Source organism: Moschus berezovskii, chromosome 3 (assembly GCF_049115385.1).
Source record: "Moschus berezovskii isolate FMDL1 chromosome 3, NW_MosBer_1.0, whole genome shotgun sequence".
NCBI classification, from domain to species: Eukaryota; Metazoa; Chordata; class Mammalia; order Artiodactyla; family Moschidae; genus Moschus; species Moschus berezovskii.
Window position 1 is genome coordinate 96,240,536 of NC_142462.1, and position 12,006 is coordinate 96,252,541.

A 12,006-nucleotide genomic window follows, 5' to 3' on the forward strand; every position below is an offset into this window, starting at 1 on the left:
TATAGAAATTAAAAAAAAAAAAACTCTTGTTTTTATGCTTATAATCTACTCTCAGGATAAAGATTGGCTTTCCAAGTGGCGCTAGCGGTAAAAAACCTGCCTGTCAATGCAGGAGTCATAAGAGATGTGCGTTCAATCCCTGGGTCGGGAAGATCCCCTGGAAAAGGGCATGGTGACCCACTCCAGTATTCTTGCCTGGAGAATCCCATGGACACAGGAACCTAGCAGGCTACAGTCATATGGTCACAAGGAGTTGGACACAACTGAAGCAACTTAGCATGTACACACAGAGGAGCAAAGACTTGTTCAGAAAAGAAAAATATAAGAGAACATACAATTAATGCAATAATTGTGGTAAAACAAGACAATTGAAAATGACAGATATCAATCCAGCAGAGGTCAGAGTGTGCATAACACAGGATACTGAGCTTGGTAAAGACATTCTTTGAAGGTCAGACTTGAACAGAGGTAGGAGATGTTGACTGAAAAAAATGCACAAGCTAAAAGTCGAGCGTTATGGATTATTTGGTGGACATGTTGAGGACTTCAACCCTGGGAGGCAGGACTCTCAGATCACACTGAGGGGCTGCTCTAAAGAAGCAAGGGGGGAGTCAGGATATGTTGGAGTTTTTGTACCAAAGACCACATAGTAGAAACACCAAAAGATTAGAGAAAACCAGAACTCTCAAAGAAGTTGGCACTTTTCTGTGTATGGGAAGGTTCAAGAGTCTGGTCTCACTGAAATTGCTCCTTGGGTATAGACCTCAGCTCCCTGGGACCAGTTTCCTGTGTTTTCTCATCCTGAGTTTCCTCAGAGTACACCATTGCTGTTGTTGTTGCTGCTGCTAAGTCACTTCAGTTGTGCCCGACTCTGTGTGACCCCATAGATGTCAGCCCACCAGGCTCCACCGTCCCCTGGATTCTCCAGGCAAGAACACTGGAGTGGGTTGCCATTTCCTTCTCCAATGCATCAAAGTGAAAAGTAAAAGTGAAGCTGCTCAGTCGTGTCCGACTCTTAGCGACCCCATGGACCGCAGCCTACCAGGCTCCTTCATCCATGGGATTTTCCAGGCAAGAATACTGGAGTGGGGTGCCATTGTGATGGCTTGATGGTTGTAACATTCTTTGTTTACTAGCAAGGCAGGCAATCTTTTTCATTCACAGTGGGAAATGGAGAAGTATTTCAGATACAGGAAATGGCATGAACAAAAGAGCCACAGGGGGAAAGTCTAACTTTTCAACCTCTATTAAAATACAGCAAAAATGTTCATAGAATGTGCTTCACTTGTTAACATTTTAGAGGGTGACAGTTGTGTCAATAACTGTACTTTTTTTTCCTCTGAAGTTTGTAGTTCAGAACCAGAAAATGTTCAAGCTGACCCGGAGAATTATACTAGCCTTCTTGTTACCTGGGAGAGACCTCGAGTAGTTTATGATGCCATGATCGAAAAGTTTGCCGTTCTGTACCAGCAATTGGAGGGAGAAGACCAAACCAAGCATGAATTTTTGACAGATGGCTATCAAGATTTGGTAACTATAAGATCGATTGTTTCATGTATTGAGAGCATTGTAGTCATTCTAGTTTAATATCTAGGATAAGAACTTACAAATGATTGTATATTGTGGCCTTTGATGACTTTTGGCTTTGTATGAGCTCTCTAGTGGGGAGAGACGGACGTGGAAGCTATATTTAATTATTCAAAATTTACAGTGATTAATACTAGTGAAGTGAAAATATAGTTGCTCAGTCATGTCTGACTTTTTGTGAATCCATGGACTATAGCCTGCCAGACTCCTCTGTCCATGGAATTCTCCAGGTAAGAATACTGGAGTGGATAGCCATTCCCTTCTCCAGGGAATCTTCTCAACCCAAAGATCGAATGTACGTCTCCTGCATTGCAGGTGGATTCTTCACCATCCAAGCTACCAGGCAGGCCCTAGGTTCTTAACTAATATTTTTAATTACATGGAGACTACAACTTTGCCGATAATAACTTTCAGAAGACTTAGAACTGGATATCATCTAATATAGCTTTTCTTTACAAAGAAAAGGACTCAAAGAACAGTCAAATACTTTGTACTTTCACAGTTGGATGTGAGGGTTGGACCATAAAGAAGGCTGAGTGCCAAAGAATTAATGCTTCCGAATTGTGGTGCTGGAAAAGGCTCTTGAGAGCCTCTTGGACAGCAAGGAGATCAAACCAATCAATCCTCATGGAAATCAATCCTGAATATTCATTGGAAGGACTGATGCTGAAGCTGAAACTCCAATACTTTGGCCACCTGATGTGAAGAGCCAACTCATTGGAAAAGACCCTGATGCTGGGAAAGATTGAGGGCAGGAGGAGAAGAGGACAACAGAAGATGAGATGGTTGGATGGCATCACTGACTCAATGGACATGGGTTTGAGCAAGCCCTCGGAGATAGTGGACAGGGAAGCCTGGTGTGTTGCAGTCCATGGGGTCGCGGAGTCGGACACGACTTAGCGACAGAACAACAACTTCCAGTTAGGGAAGGAATTGGGTCTTGAATATCAGTGCTATGATACAGTTGTCTATTGTTTCCTCATCATACTGTATCAGCACAAAGGAAATAGTGTAGAGATCTTGAAAGTCCTTTTTTTAAATTCAAATTTCCAAGTAACAAATGTGAAGTCAATTGAGACAGAATTTTTGGGACACGAGGCAAGTAATCCTTAGGAAATGATGCGTGTCTTCTTCCTCTCTACCCATGACAAGAATTAAAGAAAATAAAGTACAGATTCTGAGCATCTCATTAACTTTTCCTTGGTAGTTGTGGTGTAATTGAGAAAATCCCATCTGGGTGTGTCTTAGGGAAGCCCCCAGTGCAGGTCCAAGACACTGAACTCTGAATACAGACAGAAGGAGTCCCTCAAGTCCTAGGAACCTGCATCTAAACAAAAGCTGGTGTGAAATATCATATAAACAAAATGAGGAGATTTTTAACAACTTTTTAATTTAGATGTCTAGAACAAACACTGTGAATTGAGAAATTTGTAAGTGGAATTTATGAGAATATACTATTTTTCATTTCATAATTACTGTCTGGTTTACATATTGTTGAGAAAAATAAATTAGTTTTACATTTTGCTTCTTGTAAATGCTACATGCTTGTCTAAAATAGTAATCTACACTTTTGGCTACTCATTTATGAATTTCATGAGTTTGAGTTAAAAAATGAAATTTTCTTAAACTAAATCTGATTTTTACAGAGCAAAAAATAAATAAAAGCATAGTTTACCAGTATCTTCCTAACTCACAAATATCATAAGCTCAGCCTAATAACATTGTGTAAAATTTTTTCTCAGGTTAATAAAATACAAAATTTTTTATTGACAAATGAGAAAATGTTTTCTAAGAAGAGATGTTGAGTATGTTAGCACTCCTCTGAGAATGACAAATTTGTATAGTTATTGCCATCTTTCTTTTAGGGTGCTATTCTTAATAATTTACTACCCAATATGAGTTATGTTCTTCAAATAGTAGCCATATGCACTAATGGCTTATATGGAAAATACAGTGACCAGCTGATTGTGGACATGCCTTCCGATGACCCTGGTAAGTGCCCCCCTGATATACCTTATTAAATAAATAAGGCTACTTTAATTTCTGAATGCATTGGTGCTTTCTTTCTGACTTTATGTTCTTTGTCCAAAAAGCAAAGTGATTTCTTTTTTAGTCTGGCTTATCAGGTAATTTTGTAAAGCACAGAGCTCATTTTTCATTTTCATTCAGCAGATATGGTATAGCACAATAAGTGAATTTATTCTTAATACTGAAGTTTTCTATTTGTAAAATAAGAACTGCCAAACCTATTGTAATGTCTGTAGTGGTCATCAAATGAAAATAGCTAAGAAAATATAAAGACTTTGAGTTTGAATGATGAAGAGTTTGTTTCATTTGTGTTTATTTCCTCCCTCTTTCAGCCCCCAAAGTATTTTGTAGTAAGTATGTACATGATTCAAGGATCATGTGAGGTACTTTGAAATACCTGTACAAAGCATCTCAGAAGTTTATCTTAGATATTTTCATCTATCTTTTATAAATTGGTGGTGAGGGGGATCTTTCTTCTTAGGTTTGCTGGTTTTATTCCATAAAAGCAAGCAAAAAAGCTGTTTCTAATTGTATTTTATTTGCATGCATCTTCTCTAAGTATTACAGGAAAATCTTTGATCTCAAAGCATATGCAATAATTGAAGGAAGTGCTGCCTATCGTAATTGGACAATTTACAAATGTAGAAAACTAAAGTCTTTCTTTTGTTAGTATAAGCAGTTTTAAAGTAATAAATGGAATTATATAGTACATATGCATGTATATGCATATATACACACATACATATCATAAATATGCATGTTCATAAGTGCATACAAGTACACACACATACAGAAATGTAAATATTCTTTGGTCATCCCTATTATGAGGCTACTCTCTGAAATTTTCACAGGTTTTTAATAGCAGTGGTTACAAATAATATTAATTGGAGCATGTTTCACTTTTATGTGTAGAAGGAAAACTGATGTTTGTTGATTTTCCTTTGTGGTCTGTGTGCCATAGCAGGGTTTTAATCTATTATAAGCTTGTTCATAACATCAGAGTTTTTAACTAGTTGACTTTTTAAGTTAAAGAATTTATCAGAACATTAGATGTTAGATTCTGGATCCTTCCAAGCCACAGGCCATAAGACCTGGGTTCAGTCCCTGGGTTAAGAAGATCCCCTGGAGGAGGGCATGGTAACCCACTCTAGCATTCTTGCCTGGAGAGTCCCCACGGACAGAACAGCCTGGTGGGCTACAGTCCATGGGGTTGCAAAGAGTCAGACATGACTGAGAGACTAAGCACAGGACAGCACTCATCATGGCAACATCATTATTTAAAAATAATATTATGACCTGCCTCATGTCCTAGGTATAACCATCTTTCCTACTGTTTTTATTTAACGTTATTTTGCAAAATCAGGTTATTTTTAAATGGAATGTGAGCTCTAAGTGTTATTGAAAGGTGAGCATCAAATTAACTGACCATGGTTTCGGTTATACCATATGATACTTTTCCATTGAATGTCATCCCTCACTGAAGTTCCACGTATTGATTCATTCCAAAAATGACATCTTTAGCAGTGCACTGTTGACTGTGTTGGCCAGTATCACATGTGAGTTGATTAAATATGGTATATAAAAATCTCCTCTAGTCCTATTGTGTATTTTAGGTGATGAATTATATTAAAACCATTCATTTAATTTTACTGTCTTGGTTTAATTATACCACTCTAATTTCTGAACATAGTACAATTTCCCAGTCAAAAAATAATTTTAGCTATTTATGTTGTACATTTTCTAACTCTTCCTTAAGGAGGGAATGGCAACCCACTCCAGTATTCTTGCCTGGAGAATTCCATGGACAGAAGAGCCTGGCAGGCGACAGTCCATGGGGTTGCAAAGAGTCTGACATGACTGAACAACTAACACTTCTTACTCTAACCACTATGCTAAAAGTTTAGACCTTTTGAATTTTTTCTTTCTTATTTTTAAGAAAGAAGCTTATTGCATATGGAAAAAGAGATCAAATGTCTATTATCTATAGATGTAATTTCTGAGTGATCCTTTTAGACTGAGTCTATATTGGCACAAAGTACAAAGTTCTTGTATCGTTTGTAGCACCTTCACATTTGTACAAAATAGAAAGTATTATAACTTAATTTCTATTTATTCAAAGGATCGGGACACCATTGAACTAATGAGATGCTAGCTTGGACACATCACTTAATCTCCATGGATGTCTCAGTGCCTTAGAACATTTTGTACATTACTGTGTTTTAGTAAAAGGTGGTATTTGATTTGATATTCTGGTATGATATTACTCTTAAAAATCAAGGGTTAAAATTTAGTTTACCCCTTAGTTATTCCAGAAAGTTCTTCGTTGAAGACCAATTTATGCAAAGTTTCAGCTTTTCCTATTTTTATAAGGAAAATACTTGTTCTCTCCAGAACTCATTCTTTCTGATCAGGAAGACTACAGTGGCATTTCAGTCCATATATTTTTAGTTCATTATTGAAATTACGTTATCTTAAATATTGTTTCTATAGTAAATACATAGCAGTAAAAGTCTTGACAGCAGTACTGTCCTGTGGGTCACTGTGATGGTTCCTACAAGATTTGTAAATTTTACGATTTATGTGGCTAATATAGATGTAAGTGTCTTTTGAATTTGCTGTTTATTTCATGGGTTTTACTAGTACCATTTCATCCTATTAATTATGTTGTTTCATTACCTAATGTTGTAATGTACCTTATTGACTTATTCTATTATTATTTTGGATAAGCTGTTTTCTAAAGACTGTACTGTTTGTTGCTTCTGTTAAAAAGGAATGACAGAGGTCACGTATAATTGCCCTCATCCTTTCAGTCACAGATTTTAAATATTCTAATCAATATCTGTGAAATAAAACTCAGTCTTCCAAATTTGCATTTAAAGTTGGCTAATTTGATTAATTTATTGCTTGTGCATTTTAATTACATTTGTTGTGTACAACAGCATCCCCATAGTGTCCATTAGATATTATTATAAATTGCTATTTTAAAATTAATGCATAAACTCATGCTCAGAAAAGAATTTAAACCTTTTCAAGGTTAAACTAAAGTAGATATTCTTTAAAAAAATTTTTTATTTGGTTGTAGCTATAATTATGCTTATTTCTATAAGATAGATCTAATTATTATATAGTTATAGGAGACATTATTTGAGTACATGTCTTAGGGTCTTGATAATCATATGTATTCAATTTAAATACATGGTGAATTAGATCAGTGCATTTTTCTGTTTTGTGTCCTTTTCATTTGTACAACAACTGTCTTTGTTAAATCACTATACATTGTCCTTGTTCGGCCTGTACCATACTACACTACAAGTACTGTTATATAATGATATTTAAAAATCACCCTTTAAAAAGATTGCAGTTAACATTGCTTTTGCCTTTTCGCACTGTGAAACTTGGCTTAAAACCTTTGAACAATTAAATAAGCCTTGCTTGCCTACCTACATCAGTGTTGCTTTTTTGTTTTGTGGAATGTTGAGTAATGTGTGTGAGTAACATGCTCTTTTAGAAAATCTAACAAAACCAGAATGACCCATAGGTTTTATTCTGTTATCCCATAAATGTGAATTTTAAGTGTTCAGTCCAAAAAATATATTGACAATATTCACTACTGGACTGTTTTTGCAGCCTTCTCGGAGTCTGTTTTGATGAAGTGAGAAGATTCGGTAAACCCCACTAGTGTCTGAGTCAGACTGGTGACCACTAAAATGTTAGTTATTATTTGCAAGGGATCAGCAGGCCAAAGGACTTCCCAGGTGGCTCTGTGGTAAAGAATCCACCTGCAAAGGCAGGAGACAAGGATTCAATCTCTGTGTTAGGAAGATCCCTTGGAGAAGGAAATGGAAACCCACTCCAGTATTCTTGCCTGGAGAATTCCACGGATAGAGGAGCTTGATGGGCTACAGTCCATGATGTCGCAAAGAGTCAGATACAACTTAGCGACTTAACAATAACAACAACAGCAGGCCAATGGGGACCCATCCTGAGACCCTCGTCAGTCAGCCGAGTTAGACCTTGAGTGCTGTGAACTCTCAGACCCAGGAGTATGGCTCAGATTCTCCAGGGAGTTAGAAGCAATCTTTTAAAATTATTTTATTTCAAAATTGTTCTTAGGAGTCTCAGCAGAAGACTTCTGGGTTATTTTGGGCAGGGCTCTTGAAGTATTCCTGGACAACCCCAATATTTTCAGTCAATTCAAATGATCTGAATCTAGTAGGAAATCACAAGGAAGATCCTTCAAAGTGGGTTTTTACATACCAACGTGAAGGCACCCACACCTAATTCACCCGAGTATGCTATGAAATAAAAGGAGATCAAAGGGCTTCTTGGACCTGTGGATTCTGCTCCCAGGGCCTGAGGGGGCCTAAAGGAAACTTTTTACTTCTTATTGCAGTAAACAGCAAGGCCAGTTATAGTAGAACTCACTGATCCCAGTACTCATAGACAGTATGATTAAGTAGAATTATGTATTTTAGCTTAACAGAAATTATAGTCTATATAGTTAAGTTATGCTCTGATTAAAGGATAACAATTAATCAAATGCAGTACACACAGAGTACTGAAAGAAAAAATTGTCCTCAATGTGATAATTATATACACTGTACCCTGACCCTGACAATTAATAAGAGAATCACCTTTGGTCATTAAAAGTATGTTAAGTCAAATTAAGTTAAGCCGTTTTTTAAAAACACCTCTGTAAGCATGTTGAAGAGAATGGGCTTTCATTGAGATGTTTTTCTGTAGCTTCTTAACAGAATAAAATCTAAAATATAATATATATGTGTATATGTATATATATATCTCAAAATAAGTATTGACTATGATTTGCCCTTATTAACATTAAAGTATTTTAAAAGTACATGAAAAGCTGTGACTCCATATAAAAATATTTTTAATAAAAGTATGTATTGTCCCATATGCTGAAATTGGAGATTTTTACATGCATGAACTTCTTTAATTGTAGTTTTTAGAAAATCATATTAAAGGTTCTTTTTATTTCTCTCACAGTTAAGTTGAATCCCATTTTTAAATTCACATTATATTGGTTTCTTTGAAGGTTACAGAGACACAGTTGTATCAGACTATTGAAATCATTTTAATTTTAAAAAGTAAAGACTAAATAGCATGAAAACCAGGGTGAGTAAAGGGTTTCACAGTGACAAAAATAGAAAAAGGAGAATGCTAAAGATGCAAATGAAAGTTGTCAGATTCTTTCACAGTTAGTTTTAATAAGAAAATAATAATAATTGAGAGTTAAAATTTAAGATATGACTGTTTACAGTGACTATTTTCATTTTTATAACACCAAAAATTGTTCAGGGTAAGTAACTTTAAAATACTTAACTAGTCAGTAGTATTAATTTTATCTAAAACCTCATGGGGGCTGGGCTTCTATATTTTACTTGAATTCTCTTCTAAATAAAATTCAGGCCTATTGCTGTATTTTATAGTTTTACATTTCTTTGTACCTAGAAGTTTTATCGTGAAAATAAACCCAATACAGTTTATATGCTACAACAGGCCTGGATTTGATAAATACTTAATGTTAGTTCATCTATGCCTTTGAAAATTCTGTAGAAAATGCATTTCCTTTGAGGATGTACAGAGGCATAAAAAAATAGAACATAAGCAGCTTTAGGATAGTGAAAAGCATAAACTTTGGAGATGGGATAGATTCTCTAAAATAATAGGAATAAGAAGGGTATCTTTGTAATAATGCTCAAGCCCTAAGACTTACCCTGTCTTCTGTCTCCCTGATGCAGCTTGGATGAAGGGTGAGGACAAGTGGTCCTCAAGCCCATTGGTAACTTGGCAGAGGGCCTAGATTCCTTGTTGGAGAGAGAGAACTATTGGTAGCTCCTCATCTTTTCTAACATTTGCTGATGGGTCTTGTTTTAGGATTGAGCTATCCTTAGACTGGGCTTCCCTGATAGTTCAGCTGGTAAAGAATCCACCTGCAGTGCAGGAGAGCCTGGTTCGATTCCTGGATCTGGAAGATCCCCTGGAGAAGGAATAGGCTACCCTCTCCAGTATTCATGGGCTTCCCTGGTGGCTCAGATGGTAAAGAATCCGTATGCAATGTGGGAGACCTGGGTTTGATCCCTGGGTTGGGAAGATCCCCCTGGAGGAGGGCATGGCAACCCAGTCCAGTATTCTTGCCTGGAGAATCCCCATGGACAGGCTACAGTCCATGGCATGGCAAAGAGTCAAACACAACTGAGCAACTAAGCACAGCACAGCAACATGAAATATGCCAATTCTGTCCAGTTGGGAAAGTCAGACTTAAATGATCCTGGTCCTTACATTCTTTTCATAAGCAGTATTGATTGAGTATCCCTGGGAAGAAGTCATGGGAATCACTCTGGTCTGTCCTTCCTGCTGGACAATCCAGGCTGGACCTGCTAGAAAACATTCTTGCTTTTATCTGGGACAGCACCCTGTGTACAAATATGTATGAGCCCAAATCTGAAGAGTAAAAAGAACTATTTGGGACTTCTCTGGTGGGGCCATAGTTAAGAATTTTCCTGCCAATCCGGGGAACGTGGGTTTGATCTCTGGTCCGGGATGATTCCACATGCTGCTGAGCAAAGTCTGTGTGTAGTAACTATCAAGTCCATGCTCTTCTCTGCAGCAAGAGAAGTCCATGTAGCGCAACTATAGAGTAGCCTCTGCACACCACAACTAGGGAAAGCCCCTCACGCAGCAACTGAAGACCCTGCACAGCCAAAAATTAATTAATTTTTTAAAAATAACTATTTGACTTTCAGTCAGAAGACCTTAAGGAATAAGTAGTTGAATAAGAATATCTGTCACTTATCCCCTGGCATTTTCCCAGCAGTAAGTCTGCACTGATGAAAAATTACTTGGGTTTCTTTGCACCCAGTAATATCAGTCTCACTGTCTTTTCCCTTCTTAGTTTCAATCAGCAGTAAGTCTGCACTGATCAGCAGTAAGTCTGCACTGATGAAAAATTACTTGGGTTTCTTTGCACCCAGTAATATCAGTCTCACTGTCTTTTCCCTTCTTAGTTTCAATCACAGTTGGGGTGGAAATAGGGAAAGGAGTTGGACTGGAGGATAGAGATCAAAGTTTTGAGTGCAGTTTCCTGTACGTTTACATAGTGCCGTGTTATGTAATGTTCAGTGTCGAAAACTGAAATTTGAAATTTTCTTTGAGCAATTCTGTATTTTCCAAGCTAACAGTATTATTTTTTTTTCTTTTCTCTCTTTCCATCCAAAAGTAGACCAGTAAAGCTGAAATAGTTGAATAAAAATGTTAATCATTTTGTTTTTAATTTTGTAGAACTTGACCTCTTTCCCGAATTAATTGGAACTGAAGAAATAATCAAGGTATCATAGCTATTTTTTATTCAAGTGCTTAAATATTAAAAAATCTGTTTGGAATTATTGGTTAGGTTTCAGATGTTGCATTAATAAAAAGTTCGTGTTGCATGCATGATTCATTGTTTGTAGGATTAGTTGCTGAGCTTTGTAGATTAATGTATAATTAATAACATGATTTTTATGAAGAAGTTGGAAGACACTTTAATTGGTATAGTTTTTAAAAAGAGATAGGAAAGGTTTGTTGATAATTAGAAAAATGATGAACTTTAAAAATAATGATAGCTATGAACTGTAGTTGCAAATTGGAACTTTTTCATTTTCTAAGTGTTTCTAACAAACTAAAGTAATATTTAAGCAATTCATAATGTTGCTACAGCTTATTTTTGACTAACTGAACCAGTGATTGATAGATTGATAATAAATGTGAATCAAATTATAAAGTGTATATATTTTTTTGCCCATTTAATTTGATTATTTTTGTTTGGACTATGCATATTATGAAGTCTATTGCCAGCATATGGTCCTTTAAGGATATTTATAAATTGTCTTAATTTTTGAAATAGAAAATGACTGTTTGTATCTTATATTTCATCCTAAGCCCAAATATACTATTCATCAGTACTGAGATAATATGTTACATCCAAGTTTTCTATTGTTAATGGTAGTATGAATGTTTCCATTAATACATATATGTGTATGAGCTGATAACTTGTGAAAACGAATATTCTTATCTAGCAGTAAATAGTGGTTAGGTTGTGTTTTCACATGAACCATTACCTCAGTGATTTTTTTTATCTTATGGCAATTCTCTCTTACAAAGGACTATTTTAGCAAAATGAGCAGTCCACATTTCATCAAGAGTTCACAACAGAATTCAACTAAGCATATCTGTGTGTGTGTGTGATGTGTGTCAAACACCCTTCCAGTTGTAGACCGCAGACTTGTGTCCTCACATGGTGGAGAAGAGCAGAAGAAGCAACCTTTCATGACTCAATATAAAGGCACTAATCCCATTCATGAGGCTTCCACCTATGACCTCATTTAATAC

The 12,006-nt window shown here is 36.3% G+C and overlaps 1 protein-coding gene across 3 annotated transcripts in view; it reads left to right on the forward strand.

The window, feature by feature from the left end:
• Window positions 1–12,006, forward strand: part of PTPRZ1 (protein tyrosine phosphatase receptor type Z1) — a 200,944-nt gene that overhangs the window by 132,235 nt on the left and 56,703 nt on the right. For all 3 annotated transcript variants that reach the window (XM_055421178.2, XM_055421179.2, XM_088834645.1), the window contains exons 9-11: window positions 1,346–1,530; window positions 3,453–3,579; window positions 10,918–10,964. In XM_055421178.2, coding sequence (XP_055277153.2) covers window positions 1,346–1,530; window positions 3,453–3,579; window positions 10,918–10,964 — 359 coding nt within the window. The remainder of the gene's footprint in view (window positions 1–1,345; window positions 1,531–3,452; window positions 3,580–10,917; window positions 10,965–12,006) is intronic.